The following is a 21,164-nucleotide window of genomic DNA, read 5'->3' as shown; positions in this document are numbered from 1 at the left end:
TAGACATAGTGCTCTCAAATGGAACAATCATGAAAGCATGTGGAAAGCAGATATTCTAATGAGCTCACTTGTGCACTGCCAATGCAGATCATTTCAAACAGCAAGCTAATTAAGTATGTATGTTATATCATGATGTAAGTTACACATTGTATATTACGATATCTATTTGGTTGCTTCACGCCTTCAGTAAAAATAATTTCATTTAACCTGCGTGTCTCTTTTCGTTCCTTCTGTTTCCATCCACCTATGAAATGGTTGAGATTTTGACCTGCACTGATACACTTTTCATTCGATATAAGCCAGCATACAACCTCTCAAGTTCAGCAGACATTTTGTGGAAGATACTGTATACAGCACGTTTCCTGACATACACTGACACTTGTCAGGGTTTTTATGCTCTATAGTTACATAAAAATTATAAATACTGTTTTTTTTTATTTCTGCACACGTGTACATGAAACGCATACAGTAAAATATTGCAATTCAGACCATGCAGCAAAAATTATAGTCCAGATGCAATTACAATCTAGATTACTGAGGCAAAAAGCTTACAATAAAACTAGAGGGGGAAATTATTATTATTAAAACACTGCTGTAGAGTACTTAGCAGTAATTCTAAGTCAGTGTCCAGTATGTCAAAAGCTGGGCCAGGAGATACTAAGTTCATATTTTTCAGTGTTAGGATGAGATGGAGTATTATCAGGAATTAATCTGGCCCCTGTGTCTTCAGAGTAACTCTTCAAGACTTAAGATTGAAATTTGTTAACCTCTTGAGTAGACCAAATGAAGCAACACCCAGACTTATATTGTTTGGACTTGCAACATTTATTGAATGAGCATGTAGCACAAAATTAATATTAATTTGAGGAAAGGTATATCTGTCTTCCTTACATAGTATTTTCTAAAGATTTTATAGTTCTTCAGCTATTTAAGAAGGTAACATAATATGCATCATTATCCGGAGTTAATTCCAGCCTCAGGAATTAAAGTCTGGACTTCAGAAGCATAAACGAGTAATGGAACCACTACAATTCAACACACATTTAGTCATCTACATGGTTACAGGCATTGTGGTCGTCACATGTTGATGGTAACAAGGTTACATTTACATACCTGAGCAAGTGTGGTGAGGAGGGTTACCCGGGGAATGTTCTGGCACAGGCCACATACCAGCTGTCTTCCGATAATGAACTCATTTTGGATATGACTGCCACATCTACAAGACCAACACCAATCAACCTCACAAACCACTCTTACTTCAATTTGGCTGGACATGTAAGTGGATGTACTCGTAAAATCTAGTACTAAAACAGTCTTCTCCTGTGTTAAAAATATTATTATCATTTGGAGTTCCAAAGTACACTGTGTATTGGGAGGCCCATGTTTATATGATAAAAGGTAACATTTGAAACTTAAAATATTGACAAGCTATTATATTAATGTGTTGATACATAATGAAGTAAATGAACAAATCTTCCATTCATGTGAACAATGTTCATAACAATTTTAGAATTTCATGCAGGAAAACATGATGTATGAAGATCTGCGATTTGAATGTGTGATGTTAATGGTACACTACACGCTGTTAGTTTAGTAGTCTATTAGTTCCCTGATGGTTCTGAAAGTGCACATAGTTTCATCTTAAATTGCAACAGTTATAAACTGAATCTCTGTGTCCAAAATATTGGAAAGGTGTACTCCTTGTAGTACAATGACATTCCAAAGGCATTTTTCATGCCACATCACATAGGACATTGTCGAACTAATGTCATCTGAGGTTACCATTGAGCAAATGGTCCATCAGTATACTCATGTTATTGTTGCACTAATGTTATGAGGCAATTATTCCTCAACAGAGTGTTCCAAATATGACTGTTCCCTGAGTTGTGCAACAGTGTGTTCCAATAATGGTTCCCATTTTGTAAGAATGACCCTGGTCATGCAGGTTGTCTGAATCTTAGGAAAACACAACAGACTGACTGACAGACAGACAGACAGACAGACATGGACTGGTCCATATGGTGTTCTTCCCTTATGCTACAGCATGAAGAGCACCTAAATTTGATCCGCTAATCAGAATAAACATCACATTGTGCTACATCCTATTTTTATTTTGCCTACTTCCCTTTCTTTTTATGGGGAAGTAATGAAAGTGCCCAATTTTTGCTCAGTTCATCTTAAATAAACTATGCTGAAACTGCTTATTTATGATAATCTTATGAATATATAATTCGGTACTTGTGGGTTATCGGGACACATCGCTTTAAAAATAGGTTAGGTTAGTTGTCATTTATTGAAATAAAATATAATAACTTTTAAGTATATGTCATTTATCCAACATTAACGTAAGCTAACCTATTTTTAAACTGACGTGTCCCGATAACCCACAAGTACCTATAATTCTATTGGCCAATGTTATATCATTTGCCTCCATGGTGCCACATAACGACCATTTTATACACTAAACAGGTACCATGCAATGAAACAGTTGTGAGCATAGATAATTTTTGCACCATAAATCTTATTATGGTTGCCTACTTTTTTGCATATTGCATAAATACATTAGAAATTTGGTCATTAGCATCTTTGAGGTTATGTAGACAAATGTAACATAGCCAAAATCTGTATTACTGGCATTAACGCACATAAATAAATCATATAACTGTTAATTTATGGTTATCAAGAGCCTGACAATTCTGAGTCAAGCATTTGAAAGAAAGTAAGTTCTAGAACTTATTTTAAAATACAGATAACTGTTGCAGAATAAGGGTAGAAATGGTGTGTTGGAACAGACCATATGCATCAATGCTGACAGATACACTGAAGTGGATCATGAGAGTATTCCTACAGGTGAGTTCCAAGCAAAGGCATCTAAAACTTATTGAAATTTTCTGATTGTTTGTCATCAGATTCAATGTGGTTTCACATTTCTACAGCTTTCTCTATTTCATTCTCCATAACTGATCAATCCAGTGTTCTTTCTTCAAATTCTCTCCTCCCATCACTTTACAAGGCTTGTTCTTTCTGATTCTGTACCCAGCAATCTACCCCTAAGTTACAATAATTTTTAACTGCACAATATTCATGTAATTTTGTTCCTCTACTTTTACTCCCTGTCCTCGCTTTCACAAAATCCACAACTAAGTAAGAAGAGTTTAGCTTTTTAAAAATTCATTCATTTGGTTAACTGTATGAGACAAACTGTTTGGTTAGCCAAGTTTGAAGTAATTTGGAGAGTGAAAGATATCACTTATGTGATACAGTCAACGTATGTAAACATTTTAAACAGTTACTGAATGATGTTCTGCTTATGAATCTTCATGTGTGAACATGCAAAGATCCATAGAAAAGGTGTGGGAAAGATTAATTTGTTCAGGCATGTATACAGAATATGAAAGGCGCCAGAGTTAATTTGGTTCAGCATATTTTGCTACTCGCAGAACTTGGTGTACTAAGCGACTGCAATTTGAATAGTGAGCAAATATTAAGTTATCTGTGTGATTACATAATATACTGGCTGCAGTGGGCAAATAGGTTATGTGTTTCAAGAGGGCTAACAAGGACGTAAGTGAAAGCCCGCAGAAATGCTTTCAGCATTGATAATCCCTCTGATAGAAGTGTGTAACAGCAGAAGGGAACTACCATACTTCAACGGTAATGAGTGTGTAGTAAAATCTACACTGATAACAGATAAGCTTACATGGACAAAAATTCGTAACTTACTCTATTATGCATATACAGTAAGCAAGGGGGCGGAATTTCTTTGTGGTGGTTCACGATGGTAAGCCTCTATCATACCAGCACCTTTTTTTCAAAAAGCATGTAAATAAATATATAAAATTGTTTTAACTTCTCCAGAGGTATATTAATTTTTGTTATACACTATTTTTACTTTCCTAAAATATAATTTGGTTTTAAATTTTAAAGTTTATTCTTGTCAGAGAACTTAAAGAGTATCTCCCTTCCTTGTTATATATGTGGAAACAAAGTAACATTTGCAATGCCGATATGCTATATTATATACTTGTGGTATAAAATGCTATCAATCTATGAGCTTATGTCCTTTGCTAATCTTAAATGTGTAAGAGAAACTGTTTTGAATTCAGATATGTTAATTATGAGAACAAAGTGGAAAGATGTAATCTCTAAGTGTGAAACATTAACACTAGGTGATCTGAGATGCCTTGCAAACACAGACATGGACTTGAGAGTTCCAAGACTGCTTTCTGATGTTGTGAGAGCTACAGGGGGTATTGACCACAATTACTGTATCAACCAGTGCAGCCATGGAGGTCTCACCTTTGTAGCCAGGTGAGACAAAGAACTGCACTCTGGTGACAAGTTCACATTTATGAAACAAAGGAGAAGCACACAGTTTATGCTGTGTACCGCATTTTATGATACTCCAGGCTAATTTCAGCTGTTCCTTTTACAAAGTAAATTATATGACCTATCCTTACTAAAGTTACATGTCTTTTATCACTCTAGGTAAATACTAGGGTGGTAATTTGAACAGGCCATTGCTATGTCCTTTTTACTAACAATTCATAATTATCTCATTCTGTAATATATTAAGTCTACAGTTGAAATGACATCCTCAAATAAATAAAAAAATGGCTGTTTTCTGGGTTGTAGTGCTGTGTAGTCTTGTAAAAGTTTACTGATATTTGTGCTTGCTGCCTCCATTATCAGGTTAATGTGCGATGGAGGCAGTAAGTACCTCTGAAATGTTGGTAAACTTCCACCAGACTACACAGCACTACAACCCAGAAGACGGCCATCTTCTTACTTGCTGCTGTAAGAACTTGATATCCAACATTTGTCAATCTTGAATCATGTAGAAGCTCCTGAATGGTTGAATGAATTTGAATAATTGTTAAATTAAGCACACAAACTTAACTTATTTCATACTTCGTTAAAACTTTCAATGATTAATTACTGTATACATACAGCATCTGTCTCCTACACCAGGGCTTGTAAGCAACAGATCTTTTAAATAGAAAGGAACAGAAGAGAAAATCAATTGGTATTTTTGACACATAAATCGCACCACAGTCATCTCACAGTAGTGCACAATCTGACATAATGAATACAATTTAACCTATAGATTACCATTGGGAAGGGGGATTTAGACCTATAAATCATAACCACGTTATTTAAATTTTTTCCAATCCTAATTGAGCCTTAAATTTTTAAAAGGGAGTTTCAGTCAACAACAAAGCGAGTTTTGTACATTATACAATTATGATGTCCTGTCCATGTCTGGAATATACTTGGGAATTAGTGATATTTCAGTCTTCAATTGAGTAGTTATCATTATACTGGCAGATATTTCTTATTGTTTTTAATGTCAGTAATACTGCCATTAATACTGACAATAAACCACTAAAACACAGCTGCCAGTATCATGACAATCAATTTGGCTGATGACTGAAGTACAGTCAGTTCCTAATGAACAATGTCCAGTCAGCCACTATCAGAAGGCCTCAGAGATTCATTAATTCTGCACATGTAATAGTTTTCTATTACTATAGTAGCTTCAGTAGAGCTAAATTCTCTGTAATTTCAAGGCTATTAGGTACACTTACAAAAGCTACATGCAGGCCCGCACCAAGCATATCTGCCGCTCAAGTTCAAGCTCATTCTGCCGCCCTGATGTATAAGTACTACATTTTTCTGTTTTTAGATTACCAAGTTTAATTATGGATGGATTTCAGTTCTTTTCAGTGTCCCTTCAACCATGGCTCCCATAGGCAATTGTATAATTTGCTACCCTTTGGTGCCGCCCCTGATTTCCGGCACTCCAATGCAATGCTTCAAAATTCTGTGCTCCCGTAGCAAGTTGCTGCTGCTCTAATGTTGCCACCCCTCATATGATGCACCCCTTGCACCCATAGGGTGGTGCGGCTCTGCTTTTCATTGCCCCTCAATCTCGTGTCTGGGGTTTAAAAAGTAAAATGAAGTTACCATATTCCAGAGCAACACATATTCTAACAGGACGATTCATGGAGGTGTATTCCAATCAGCCTGGTGTGCAGTTCTACACTGCAAATTTTCTGCCAGATAAGAGTTCAGGGGACAAACTTGTTGTTGGAAAAAATGGAGCAAATTACATGAAACATGGAGCATTTTGCTTGGAGACACAGAACTTTCCTGATGCTGTCAATCATGTAAGTTACATAATCTAAAATGGCACTTTTGAATTAATGCCATAATTTAACCTATTAATGCCACCAAACAGATCAGTCCTTAATGAAATTGGGAAACCAGTGATAGCTTTTAGTTGAATACAAGAACATTAACAGAAATGCATTCATAAGAAAATTTTAGATTTGGAATCATATTTGCATAATTACACATTTATTAAAATTTTCAGAAACATTTTGGAATCTTTCTGAATGTATGGGATTATTTTTTCTTATATATGAAGCAGAATTATCAAACATCCCAGTATTATAACAAGTACACTGGATTTCGGTTAATTCGGACACATCAGTACTAGAACACTTTGGCCCAATTATGCGAAGTTCCACGTAAAGAGTTAAAAAGATTTGTTCCAAATAATGGCTGCCCCGATTAACCGAATCTACTGTATATGCAAAATTGATAAAATGGATTCATAACACCTTTAATTTGATCCCATAAAAGATTAGCTATCTTGTTATTATTCTCTGTGACTAAAATTAGTTAGCAGAATGCTGCGCCAGACCATGTTTGTAATCAGTGCTAATTTCATCATCTTTTCCTCTACAAGCATGATCTGGAAAAGAGTATAAACTTTCTGACTGTTTAATGTAGTCAGGGTTGAGGTTAAGGTAAGTAGTACAAAGATCGGTTCAGATGATCTCATAACCGAAATATAGTGCCTAGCTAACAGCAAAGAGAGAAGACCTCTGCATGTTATATTGTAAACATTCTGCACTGAAAATTACTGTCTGATGCTACAAATTAAAATGATTCTTTATATGCTTCTATTTTACAGAGAAACTTCCCAAACAGCATACTGAAACCAGGCTACACATATAAACACAGAGTGATATATCACTTTGGTGTGTTGAACAGTTAAAGGTCCTACAAAGAGCTGTCACTATTCTAAACATGGTGTTTCCTTACATAACAGTTTATTTTATATCTTAATTGTATCAGTCCATGTTACTGTGAGGACTGTCAGTGTCATACATGAGAGTAATAACATTGATACAAATAACAAGAAGATTTTGGGTCCCCACAACATAAAGTATGAAGATTACTTTTCTGTGTGATTGTGCTGTGTAGTCTCAGAAATTTATGGGATGATTACTACCAACATCATCAGATCAATGAAGAGTCTGTCAATTTCTAAGTGACCAAAGGCACAATAACTCAGAAGACAGTCATATTTAAATAAGTAGTAGTTCTGGCTGGAACTCATAAAACTCACTTTCTTATTGAACATAATCCCTGCTCTACAAATCTCATGTTATGTAAGTAATGTTAATCTAAAAGTAAAATCAATTTAGCTCATGCATATATGGTCAGACTGAATCCCAACATGAGTCAGAATATTTTTCTTGCACATATACATACGTTGTAGACTTTGTAATTATTATTATTAATAGTAGTATTGTTTTTAAGGGGAAGAACTAGTTGCTTATGATTATCTACATTAATTCTGTTGAATCCTCAGACATTTATAGTCACCATGCTTGTAATTGTTGGCTAATAAACTTTTCATACATATGTAAGACTTGAGGTTCTCACAGCGGTGAATATGAAGATTTCTGTCTTCTGGGTTATTGAATTCATCGCCCTGATGACGGAGGCAGTATGACCTCTGAAACGTTGGTTAACATCGACCAGACTACACAGCGCAATAACCCAGAAGACAGAAATTTTCATACATAATTTGTAGGTATGTTTGTAATACAAGATTTCATATTCTTACTCTTACAAATGCAAGGATTAAAATGCAGAATATGTATTAACCTCAAAAAGTGTCCATAACAGTTTTCATGAAGATCTGTCACAATAATCCAGGTAACACAAATGCAGACGGCCTGCAAGAGAGAGAGGCGCAACAAGGCCGATATCAGGCATGGGCACAGAATTATGGCTAATGACATCATAATCTTCCCACCTAACGACATTGCGCATACATCACAACGGAAAAAACTGGGATTTTAGTAGATCATTCTCTTTAAAACTGTTACTATTCGTTTGAGAACAAGGTTACTTCTGTTTCAGTATTAAAAATCTTCTCAAGTCAACAAAACATCAATCTACATGTCAAAACAAACGCCAGCTTCAGCAAACGATAAAAAAACTGACTTACCTTTCTTTGCTGTCTCCTAGTTTCCAGATGGCCGTGCTTCTCTGAATCACCTCACAGAATGCTCATCCACTAAACACTTGATACATATTTCAAGCATCTCCATTTTAAAGGACCAATTTTCTTAGGAAACCAAAGCACAGATAACAGGAACGTTGTTTCAGCACTAACACATTTAATCAGTACTGTAAATATGTCTATATAAAATTTTGACCATAACACAGGCTTTTTAAGTTTGTTGTGGTATTCCTCTGCGTGGGATATTAGTATAAAATAGGGCACGAACGCACTCTTCAATTCACCGTGCATCACCATGCTCATCCACACCGAATGTCGCATTACTGAATCAAATCTGTTGTTTCCGGTTAAAATGTCGATCTACAACCCACTACCCTGAATTAGGTTTCCCGTACTTTTCCTCTGTACCTGCAATGAAATTCCGTACTTTGTATAAGCCATGATCGATTATCCCACCTTAACCAATTCATTAATCATTATCACAGTCATTTCTCATTCGACTGTAAATAATCTGAACTGATAAACGAGCGTCATTAAGTTGAGAAATCTGCATAAAAAATTTCATAATGCAACCTTCCAACAAGTAACAACAACGGAAATTTACGTAAGTCACTCGTCCAATCAACATTTGTAGCCATGCAACACAACATGGCTTATCTACCGAACTGTTAAGAAATGTTAGGTTACCTCACGATTTTCAGCAACATAAGACAAAACTGCCGTCGTAACAAATTAACTTTATCATAGAAGTTCTGAGTCTTATATTTAAGATGTAGGTTCACAGATGGTAACATTAGATCCAGATAATTAATGCCGATGTGAAATTCATTTCGATGAACCGCGTAGTAATAAAAAATATAGCAGTCTACACAAAGAAGTATATGAGCATAATTTACAATTTATTTCTTCCAAAATTCATAGTTTAACTGAAATTTTAATTTAGTCTGTGTCGTCACTCGCCTCTAAATACATATAAATTATCACATACGACCACTATTCATCAAAGTAAACCTTTTACTGTGTTTAACATCAACATCGATCAGTAAAACAAGAAATTCGCTTTATATCGATAATCTTAAAATACGTCATCCCTTTATCACACGCGATTTCCCACATCGATCTGTTCATATGTATTGATTAATCTAGCAAGCTAAACCCTCTGTATCGTCTCCTTCTCCCAGTATTTCAATTTTTTAGGGTCGATAGTCGAAAAGTATTCATTTTACGATTATAGCCAGGTCTTCATCGCTTCGTCTTCTAGCAATTGACTAAACCACCTTCTTCTGCCTTATCCCATGCATCTCTTTCCTTTAAATGTAAATTTTAATATTCTTCCCTGCATAAAAGACATTATTACATGCAATAAATGATTTTTAAAATAAATATTTTTAAGATTGGGGGGAGAAGCAGGCGGTCGACTATTACTCCCATTACCTGTCATTGATCGACTGTGCAGTGAAACAAAAAATTATAATTAAAATAAAGGCTGTGGGATTCACACTGAAGCGAGTACCGACAAAAGCGTAAATTAATAGTTCGAACAAAAAAACTGAAACATATCGGATTACGTGTTTCAGTTTCAAAATCCAAGTAACTAATTTACATATTATTTTTGTTGTCAGATCAAAGCCTGTTACGGTGTTGGGCTACTCAAACACGGGGTCTGTAGTTCGAATTCAGCTTGAGCATGGATATTTGCCCCCTTTTCTGCGTCGTGATGTCCCATACGCCCCTCTGAAATATAAGAAGACAAGACTTAAATCGGGTTATAGCAACAATTGCATGGAGCAGAGTCATTGAGAAGCTAATGGTCACTCAGCTGGTCTAGAAATTCCACGTCTTTTACGTAAACAAAACATTCGTTATTATATTTAGAGGATCCCACCACAATTCTAGTCCACTTTAATATTATCTTCCCACATAGGCATACGCATGTTTCTCAAGGTTACGACACCAAATGAAACACGTTTGCGAAGAATGGGATTCCCAGGTTTATGCTGACAAGAAACCGGCATATGCTGGGGGCAAACGCTTACGACATTGTCGTGGAAATGATAACAAAAGACAGAGAGGAAAGGAACAATGTAAAAAAGGAAGCAGGTGTTTACTAAGGTATTTAATGACACGGTGGCAATGGAACGGTGTTCATTTACAACTAGAAACCAATCCAGAGAAGAATACGTGGTTCTTGTGCATTGTCTCGCCGCCGCTGGTATATAATGCAGAACAGGATCATTTATCATCTTTCTGCTATGAGTCGAAAGGTTCGTCGTCGTCGTAGCTGTCTTGCGCGTCAGTAACATCACTCTACTTACGTTTGGCTAGCTTTGACGCTTTCACGGCGAATACATGCAATAAATTCTCTGGAGCTAACAACCAACGTTATGGAGACTGGCTCTGCCTTCAACACCAGAGTCCATGTGAGGACAAGACCACAATCAAAACACACAAAAATACTTTTTCTGCCAGTATATTTTGGTTATGTTAGTTAAAGAAACGTTACCTTATTACCTCAAATAGCCTATGTTACAGCTAAAGCTTTTCATTTTCATAATCCATCTTACGCTTTAGACCTTTTCGCTACAGTCAGTAGTTCACTATAAATCTAAAGATTTCGTCTCTATGAGAGTCTGGTTTTCCAAATAACACAACCTTTCAGTAACATACTGCACACAAAAATAAAAATGGAATACAGGTTAGTCTCTGAAACATGTGAATAAATTAGATTCTTCCAGGGAAAATGCTGAGGGTTTCTTCACGTGTTAACCACAAAAATTGCTTTTAGTGTGAAGAGCTTTTCAAGAATAAACTTCCTCTACGACGTAACGGAACGCCTGGAATTAGTTTTATTCTGTTTGTCTTTAAAAGCAATAGTATATGAAACTATTACAATTGATTTGGATAATTTAAGAAAGTTTTATTGTGTATTATTTGCAATTATGTGCACAAAATTAACATATCGGCCGGGGTGTCAAGCTGACCATTCAACCCACCCAGTGCCCAAGACTATAGTCCGCGACTGTAATCTTGAGACTTGCGGAGTGAGGTGAAGGAAGAAAGATAGCGTCTGCCTTTAACGCTTCGGACTTCCTGCATTCCTTGCAAATCTCAAGATTACAGTCGCGTACTGTAAGAATACTGCCGCCACGGTGGTCTAGCGGTTAGAACGCTGGCCTTGTAATCCTGGGGTCCCGGGTTCAATTCCCGGCGGTGCCCGAATTTATAACTTATGTTGGGCAAGGCCGTGGTCTAGGCGTCACGGAGTTTTCCTCCGGGGGCTTCCCCGGTTTCTCCGTGGCATCCCAACAATTACTCCGTTCACACACAGAAGAAGGCAATGGCAAACCACTTCTGGATCATCTGCCAAGAACGTATATGAACAGGTCCCAGTCCGAGAAAAGGATGGAAGGATCCTGTTCATATGGACCTATCGTCAGACAGAACACTAAATAATAATAAGATGAGGTGGTCTAGCGGTTAGAACGCTGGCCTTGTAATCCTGGGGTCTCGGGTTCGATTCCCGGCGGTGCCCGAATTTATAACTTGTGTTGGGCAAGGCCGTGGTCTAGGCAACACGGAGTTTTCCTCCGGGGGCTTCCCCGGTTTCTCCGTGGCATCCCAACAATTACTCCATTCACACACAGAAGAAGGCAATGGCAAACCACTTCTGGATCATCTGCCAAGAACGTATATGAACAGGTCCCAGTCCGAGAAAAGGATGGAAGGATCCTGTTCATATGGACCTGTCGTCATACAGAACACTAAATAAAATAAAAAACTGTAATAATACATGGAGCTATACCAACATTATCGCGAAAGCCTGCGTGGCGTATTGTTAGAACGAGGTACTTAACCTTCACGAGAAGCACGTCATCCCTGCCGCCTGATATTTTCCGTCTCGGTACAACGCTTAACTTTCCCCACCTCCAAGGCTGTACGAAACTATAAGAACTCTTGACACCTGGAGGCCAATGCAACAGACGACATGCTGCTGTGGAGTGCGGTGGTAATTATTTTCTGCGTCACCGTGACGCTGAATGCGGAATCGGTGAGCGCCGAAGGCGTGACAGTGGTAGAGGATGAATATGGGACACTAGATAAGCAGATCGTCAAAAGGTACACATTTTCCAATGCGAACAATATGACTGCCAAAATCATTACGTACGGAGGCAGGATCTCGGTCATAAGGGTGCCTGATGTGCACGGGGAGGTCCAGGATGTCGTCCTTGGGTTCGACAACTTTGAAGGTTTGTCATCTTATTAGTTAGATTTGTAGTTTATTTAGTATCGACCTCAGAATTCTGACTGGGAATCCTCGTGGGATGAGGTGACCCAGGATTTTTAGTTATCAACATTATTAATTTGTTATAAGATATTATGCAAGTATAGAGTCAGCGAAAGAAATGAAATAAAGACCTGCTGGCTTTTCCTAGCATGATCACTGACACTGGATAAATCATATGGTAAATGGATAGATAAAGACACCATGTAACTTTCTCGACTGCCTTGCGCATTCATTGCAACTTGACACTTGGCATTCCATATACGCTAACCTTGCTGTACAAAAAACTATACGTATATACGAGGTGCGATCGGAAAGTTTCAAGACTGCGCCTATAAAAGAACCCGTACACTTATCTCAGGTATTAAATTCATCCATCACCCTCGAAGTAGTTCCCCTGGGAGTGAACACAACGATCCCAGCGCCGCTGCCAAGCCTGGAAGCATCCCTGGAAACCTTTCTTTGTCAGCCTGTCAAGCACCATCTGCGATTCTGCCTGAATCTCTTCTATCGTCTCAAATCTCCTTCCCTTTAGCTGAATTTTCATCTTTGGGAAGAGGAAGAAGTCACACGGAGCTAAATCCGGCGAATAAGGAGGGTGCGGGATGACGGCCATGGTGTTTGAGGCCAAAAACTGCCGAACTTTACATTACAGTGTCCAATAGATCCAGTCATTGGACCCTTTGCAGAGTCAAATAAATCCATTACTTAAGCTACTTTGTATTCGACACAGCCGATTTAACCACTAGGCAAACTACATGGTCGCCTAAGGCAGCAATAATTGGTGGGAGGCAACAACTACATGAATAAAAAATAATGAGGAATAGCATAAAACAGAACAATTAGTGTCTAAAATTACAAAGAGAGAATATGAAAGAATAAGTCTGTGTTTGAAGCCTTCCATTATGCCGCCAACAATACTTTGTATCGTGATGTGTGTGTAGTGACGTAACAAACTGCATATTCATTATCATGTTCTTCTTTACAGTGTGAAATAACTCTGAAATTATACATGCAGAATTTATATTCCTACTAATAAATAGTAATCATTTTCAGAAGTTAATTGGAAGGAGAACGTAGTCCTGAAGGTTTGCGAAGGGAGCTAATTACCCTTGTGCGAGAACTGGTGTACATAAATGAACATTCTGACAGTCCATCCTGGGATAGTACCTTCAGAAAAAACATGACTACTGCTTCTCATTACCCTCCAAAATTCTCATTCATAATAATTATAATATCTGATTCAGCGCTAAATCGCCTTATAACCCCCCAAATTTTCATCCATCTTTTCAGATCTTAGTCCTTCCATCTATCATTTGTGGAGTTTTTTTCCTTAGAAATTGTAATTAGTTGTTCATTTCCTTCATCAGGATACCTCCAGCAGAACGACCCATATTTTGGCGCTGTTCTTGGGCGAGTGGCAAACAGAATTGGAGGTGCAAAATTCACTCTCAATGGAGTTCAATATAATGTGACACCAAATATGGGCCCAAATCAGTTGCATGGGGGACTGAGAGGTTTTGACAAAGTATGTACAGTGAAATTGAAAACTGATTTAAAACATTTTCAAACTATGCTCTTTATGATGAAGGGATTAGACCCTAGAGATCATAAACTTGCTGTAATATTTAGAGCTAGGATGTGATTAACTCAGTGCAGGCAACTGAGATTACATTGTTTACAGATCATATAATTATGTTATTTTTAACTAGAATTTTCAAGAATGCCTACTTCCCTCTAAGCACTACATCTATACAGGGAACCAGGGAAGTTATTTAGTAACTAGTGCAGAAAGTTAACATGTAATTATTTCTGTCATGTCTTCATCTCTCACCTTCTATCTTCCTTCCATTTGTATTTTTTTAATTTTACCTACTTCCCATCTTACTTTCCCATTCTTTTAATTTGTCTGTCCTGTCATTATTTCTCTCCCTACTTATTAATTTCCTGTATCCCTTTTGTACTTTCATTTCCTTCCCTCAAAAACATGTCATTACAGAAGAACAATGAAAAATAATGTGTACTATGTGTTATATTATTTGGATGTTTACTGTGAGGTCTATATTCTAATTTAAACAGAGCACAAGCAAATTTGAAATCGCTTTTTACATAATACAGATAATTATATGGCATAATGATCTGTCAGGATAAATAATTTTTAATGCATGGAAAAAGTACGGTTAACATTTCAAGAAGTGTTAATCATAAATCATCTCTATGAATCTGTAAAAATAAATAAATGTTTTATGTGACCGATATGTTGATATGAGATAACTTGGGATAACAATAACTACAATTGATAAAGAAAATTTTGTACAGTACAATTAAATATTTTCTATCAAAAGACATAAATCATTTAATTTTTTGGGGTATATTCCAAATGTGATATAAAAAAATGTTGGGACCATATTTTCAGAAAAAATAAATTAATCAGGGAAGTGATTAATGAAAACAGGTTAATTGCTTCAAAGGTTAATAGAGAGGCTTGCGAACATGGAATCTACATACACATTTGCAAGTAAATAACTATCTGGAAAATGCAGCAGACAACATAGTTTTTAAGTCATTTCTCAGATTGTACATGTGACTACAGAACATATTTATATAAATGGTTAATGCAGAAAATCCATGCTACCAGGTTGTGTGGGACTCATACCTACACAATAAAAAGCTTACCCTCAGTTATGTCAGTGTGGATGGTGAGGAAGGATTCCCAGGAACTGTCCTCACACAAGTCACATATGAGCTCACGCCTGAAAATGAGCTGATCTTCAAAGTAAAAGCCACCACCACAAAACCCACACCCATTAACATCGCAAACCACGCATATTTCAACTTGGCCGGTCAGGTAAGCGTCTTCTTGCTCTTTCTACACAGATGACATTTATGTTAGAGACTGAATTAAGCACTTCACGATCAAGCAGTACTATATCTTATACAGAGTGCTTCAAATGTCACACAGTCCATATTAAAATATTTATTGATGGTTGCAATTCAATTATTTCTCTCCGACTATACATGAGCACATACAAGTCATGTCATGCTGTAACCTACTTGTGCCAGTCTTTCAGATGTCTTTTAAGAGTCACAGTATATGGATATCTTTTGTACAAGTGCAATATTCTACTCAGCACTTGATCTCAAACAACCTCAGGTCTGAAGTCATCATAGCAACTAAAAGAAAAATGTCACATGGCAAGCTATGTCGATACTGGCTAAAAATCATTGCATCTTCCCTCAGATTAATAGGCCAAGTTTCAAACCCATGCATAACTATGGATAATATAGCAAAACCTGACTGCTGTAATACAAACTGCTTCGTCTTATTAATGTATAACTTGAAGCCTTATGACAAACATAATTATCTCTAAAGTGCATTTTTCATGTCTACATTTAATTATTTCATGGGCATGTTTGCCATATGTGAAATACTAATGATATTTAGAATTAATCATTTGTTGTTGCAGGCTTCTGGATCTGATGGACTATTCCAACATGTGGTATATATTAATGCAGATCAGTACACGGTTACAAACAACCAGAGCATACCAACTGGTAATACAAAAGCACACACTTGATCTACATCACGTGTATTTAACCAATTATTCAGATACGATCGTGTTTCTCCTCATATCACACTTTCCATCTCATGAAATAATATGGTGATGTATATAACAAAATCACATACTGCGTCGTGAAATTTAGCAGTAGAAAGTATTAACAAAACTAGCAAGTGTGTGGTGTGTCACATTTTATATAAGCACATTCAATAAATATACGATGGTTATTATAAAATTGTATTGTAAAATGAAAATGCAACTTGAAATATTAATCTTATCACATGCTGTAACTCATCTGAAACATCTTGTGCTATACTCGATGTTCACTGAAATGTATTTAAAAACACGTGTAGACATTCATGTTAACTGGGAATCAAAAGTACCTAATTTACATAAAAATTCACTTCAAGGCAGATAAATTTTGGTACGGACTGTAAATGAAGAGATTTTCATTCAGAGAAGAGCTGATTTATGATGCATCCCACATCAGGCTGCATATGGAGAATATAATGTGGCTGTGAATATAATGAATAAGGAAATGCATACAGCTGATAAATAATGGTCCTCCAGCTTGGGGTTGAGTGGAGACTAACAACTCCCGACCGACTGTAAAGTCCGGCATGTTATGTCAGACTTGAATGGACTCTTTGGAAACATCTAAGCATTAGTGGAATGATGCTTTACTGATATCACACACTATGTAAGTGCACTTTTGTTGAAGAAATGTCTCTGTTTCAGGAGAACTAGCATCTGTTGCTGATACAGATCTGGACTTTCGGACTCCACGTCAAGTGGGTCCACTGATACAAAAGAGAGGTGGTTATGACAACAACTACTGTATAAACATAGACAGATACAGTAATCCTGTTTTAGTGTCCAGGTAAACAAAATTAAAATTCCTTTCTGTGATTCACCAGTTGTACAGTTTACATGGTGTGTGGAGCAACATGACACAGTGGCAGTAAATTCAGTTTATTCTTAGAATGCTAGAAGTCAATAGCATTTAGCATTAATGTGAAGACAATATATTTATCTGATTATATTAGAAAGTAAGATGGTGAATGAATTCTTTGAATTTTTAATGGGAAAGAATGATACCAATTTTTGGCTGCTTAATTCAATCAGTATACAGTAATCCCTTGTAAATAATGCGGGCTATATTCCTGAAAAACACTTGAATTGAAGACTGGGAACTTCAACTGCTGTTAACTCTCAGTAAAGTCTAAGTTGCCTGTTTCTTCATTAAATACAAATAATAAGTACGCCTAAGTTACAGACACACTGCAACAATGATCTGTAAACTATAAAATTGGTTTTGGTTGTCATTACAGCCTTCCCTCCAGCAAATGTAAATCTCTTTGTGCTGAAGCGACTGAATTATTGTACACAAATAAAAATCACAGATATATAAAACCAAATATCACGTTTGGCAAAACTAGATACAAATGGAAGATCATGGATACTTGAATTCTAAAACTAGCAAAACCATCTTTTGAAAGCGACTGCTACATATAAAATTTGATATGAGGCTCTCATATGATACAAAGAGCAAACTCTATTAAAAAAATGTTGACTTACATGGTTCCCCCTTGTAAAATAATATTATAACAGCACTAAAAATCTATTTCTACAATTAAAAAACAAGAAAATTCAGGTCTTTACACACTGGTAATGCTAGGCTTTTGAATTCTATACAGACAGTTCAATTACATCATAACAAGAGGTATAACATAATGCTAATAAAAGGAGGTAACTTTTAATGGGAAATTTGTTATCTAATGAAGAAATTAATGTTCAAGGAAAACAATTTTAAGCCTTCACCTCATATAATTTCAGAGTTGTACACCCTGAATCAGGACGTTACCTGGAAATCTACTCAGATCAACCAGGAGTTCAGTTCTATACAGGAAACAATCTGCCCCAGGCAGGATCTGACGATCTGATTGGCAAAGGCAGAGTCAACTATCACCAGTATGGGTCATTTTCCCTTGAAACACAGAATTATCCAGATGCTGTTAACCACGTAGGTGTCCGAATACTGTTTAATGCATTCTTTCTTCATAAACACCATAAAGTCTATATTCATAAGATAAGATCTCTTATGGAGATCAAAGTCATTAGCATCTCATGCCAAATGTCTTTGGATCAGAAAAGAGTGATTTCCTTTGCATGCCAAGGGAAACCATACAAAATGTCAGTCAAATAAAATAGGTTCTATCATGTGGAGTGTAGGAATCTATAAATACTATTAAAACCAAACTATACAACAGTTTGTCAAGTGAAGCAAGGTTAGAACAACAAATATGTACATAAATATATGAAAACACAGAATTTGAGAAGTGGGAAAATCTTACAAACTTTGAGGTTAAAGTAATTCCTTCTCATAAAAGTTAAAGCAATAGTTGTCTGTTGAAGGCATGCTGGTGGATTTATTGACTCCATAGACAAATACTTGCTAATTTTCTCAAACCAAATGATGTACTACAGGGAATTTACATCACTATACATACATTATTTATGCATATTTCTCCTAACTAATTAGCAATGTATTGTCATTCTGAAAGAGGATTGCAGTGCCTGTATACTTTCACAGATATAAAATTTGGCAGATAATAAAGCCTATTCCCTGAATTGGTCTCTGAATGACAGTGAGTACATGGTATTTTGCACATTAACTCAGTTAGGGCTTTGTCAGAAGTTCAAGAGAGCCATGCAAAAATTACCATAACAAATTCTGTTATTTGAACATGAGACCTTTGGCAAGAGAGGTTAATGCCTCAGTCTTGTAACCTCACATCAGTCACACTGAATGGAATGCTGTTGTACTTACATTTCTTGCTTCATGTCTGAGAGGTCTCAGGTTTGGTCCAGAGAGCAGCAAACTGACTAATTTTTGTGATAATTTCAGTCCTTCCAGGCAAGTGGTAATATTCCTCCTATATCCTTCTCAGTTCATTGCATACAACAATTCTGTAATTTAATAACAAATTATATACGTATACTGAGCAAAGCAACAAACAATAAAATATTAAATTGTAAATTTCAGCAAGCCAAATATGTCTAACTGGTGTGCTTACCTTCGTCAGCTTCCAAGCTGCTGATTTAATCAATCATATACACTGTTTTGTCTTTGCAGCCAAATTTCCCCAGCAGTATTTTAAACCCTGGCACCATCTATTCACACATAACCATCTACAAATTTGGTACTACTGGTGAGAAGTAAACAAGATGTAGCAACATCAAGTATCATTAAGAATTAATGTTTTCATCTACCTTATATCATATGAGTTGTAATTCATGATATTGTGAATCATTTTTACACAATATATTTAATCTTTATTGTACATGTTACAAAACTTTCTTGGGAGAAAATAATTCTTTCATAAAATGGGACATCCCAGTATTGTCAGGGAAAAACATTAAATGCATACACAATTTGTCAGAAAACCTCACAGAAAGAGATCATTTGGGAGATCTTGATACAGATGGGTGGATAACAATAAATTAAATATTAGAGATATATGTTGTGAAGCTGTAAACTAGCTCAGTGGTTGGTTTCTATGTGAATTGAGAATAGTGATAAACATTTGTGTTCTGTAACAACAAACTTTTTCTTGTTCAGATGAATTGCTGGCTTTACTTCTGTGAATGAAAGAAATGTACAATAATTTTGAAATTACAATCCATTCCATTGTGTCTGATCATTGTTAAAACCTTCCACCTTGACAAACACAGATATTTCAAATCCATGTCAAACAAAGCACTGCTTCTACGTGAACAACTGGACAAAGTCATCAGCAATCACAGTTTGTAAATATTGTTTACTCACCTGTGAACTTCCAACTGCACAGCAATCAATCCAGTGATCTGCCTATGAATTCTTATCTGTGTACAGCAATCCTTAATCAACCAAAGGTGATACTAGATTGTAAGTTATGTGACTGGTGTATAATCACAATGACAAATTTCTTGAACATTATCCATCATCTGATGTTAATTAAACAAATTATGTTTCAAACAATGGAGTCTGTCTCCATCCTCATCTAAAACCCCTGTTGGTGTGAATCAACAGAGCTAGTCCCCATCTTTAGAAATAACTAAGGATCAAAACAGATTCATCTCCATTTGTAGTTTTTTTTAAATTAGAATTACAATGAAGATCATTGTCATTGCACAGGTAAACTTCTACCAGACTACATGGTGCAATAACCCAGATGACAGCCATCTTCAGACTCACCACCCTGAAAACCTCAAATCCTACAAGCAAACATATTTCTTTCCAATTTCATATGACAAATCAATTTAATGTAAATTAGTTTGTGTAAGTGCTTCAACATCCACGAGTGTATATACTATTGTGATCCAAGCATTCTGTGTCTGGAATATACCATATTTCTTCAATTTTAAGATACACTTTTCCTCATTTTAAAGTTTCTGAAATCAGGGTGCATCTTACATTTGATGGCATCTAAGAACCGATGTTGAAAGATTATATTGTATGACCACAGTACAAGAAAAATCTTCATGTCCATTACACTAGTCATGAAAAAGCAAACACAAAGATAGCAACAATGAAGATTTTTAAATATTAATACAAAGAAGTTTTATGTTTGAATATTGATAGTTCCTACTGTAATATTCATACTTCTTTCCTGAAAACCTGTTACTAAATCATGAACGTGTCTTGTAATCGATCACATCTTCATATCTATGAAAGACAGTATGTTTATTGTGTGCTGTATGTAATCAAAGTGACTGTCACTGTTTCACCACCAAATTGTTTCTTGTTGGAAAGAGAAGGAAACTGGAAATCTTACCATCACACTTGCCTTTCATCAGCCCCTAAATCATTCGCCAGAACTGCCGATGTTAACGCCTGATATGTGACGTGAAGAACACAAAAGAATCTCAGTGTATGCCACTGAGGGAATGGTTAGGTTGGTCATGCCGAAACCTCACCTGAAATTTTGCTCATCTACAGAGCCCATCTAGTAAT

The 21,164-nt window shown here is 36.3% G+C and overlaps 2 protein-coding genes and 1 long non-coding RNA gene across 6 annotated transcripts in view; 2 read left to right on the top strand and 1 right to left on the bottom strand.

Annotated features, from left to right (window-relative positions):
• LOC110834324 (choline/ethanolamine kinase) overlaps positions 1 to 8,964 on the bottom strand; it is a 72,244-nt gene extending 63,280 nt beyond the window's left edge. For 2 of the 4 annotated variants that reach the window (XR_002544561.2, XM_022073359.2), the window contains exons 1-2: positions 7,966 to 8,274; positions 1,114 to 1,216 (exon numbers count right to left, since the gene is read on the bottom strand). Coding sequence is in view for 2 of the 4 variants with exons in the window: in XM_022073359.2 (XP_021929051.1) it covers positions 1,114 to 1,216; positions 7,966 to 8,126 (264 nt within the window). In the remaining 2 variants the exon portion in view is untranslated. Of the gene's footprint in view, positions 1 to 1,113; positions 1,217 to 7,965; positions 8,275 to 8,311 lie in introns of those variants that run through there. The other 2 variants (XM_022073355.2, XM_022073351.2) reach the window with 2 other exon arrangements.
• LOC147871152 (uncharacterized) overlaps positions 1 to 21,164 on the top strand; it is a 299,440-nt gene that overhangs the window by 164,952 nt on the left and 113,324 nt on the right. The gene's annotated exons all lie outside the window — the stretch shown is intronic.
• On the top strand, positions 12,281 to 19,864 carry LOC110834307 (galactose mutarotase). The gene is made up of 7 exons (XM_087340664.1): positions 12,281 to 12,573; positions 13,979 to 14,136; positions 15,247 to 15,456; positions 16,076 to 16,163; positions 16,907 to 17,048; positions 18,005 to 18,191; positions 19,305 to 19,864. The coding sequence occupies exons 1-7, from the start codon at positions 12,312 to 12,314 to the stop codon at positions 19,389 to 19,391; spliced, it is 1,134 nt and encodes a 377-aa protein (XP_087196790.1). The 5' UTR covers positions 12,281 to 12,311; the 3' UTR covers positions 19,392 to 19,864.

Source organism: Zootermopsis nevadensis, unplaced genomic scaffold (assembly GCF_977971745.1).
Source record: "Zootermopsis nevadensis isolate Lab colony 2312 unplaced genomic scaffold, Znev_1.0 Znev_ptg000061l, whole genome shotgun sequence".
Taxonomy (NCBI): domain Eukaryota; kingdom Metazoa; phylum Arthropoda; class Insecta; order Blattodea; family Termopsidae; genus Zootermopsis; species Zootermopsis nevadensis.
Note: the sequence above shows the minus strand (reverse complement) of the source record. Positions and strands in the feature narration are given on the sequence as shown.

Coding starts and splice junctions, on each gene's coding strand:
- LOC110834307 (XM_087340664.1), top strand. CDS start 12,312: ATGCTGCTGTGGAGTGCGGTGGTAATTATTTTCTGCGTCACCGTGACG. Junction 14,137..15,246: donor GACTGAGAGGTTTTGACAAA/GTATGTACAGTG, acceptor CCATGCTACCAG/GTTGTGTGGGACTCATACCT. Junction 16,164..16,906: donor CAACCAGAGCATACCAACTG/GTAATACAAAAG, acceptor TCTCTGTTTCAG/GAGAACTAGCATCTGTTGCT.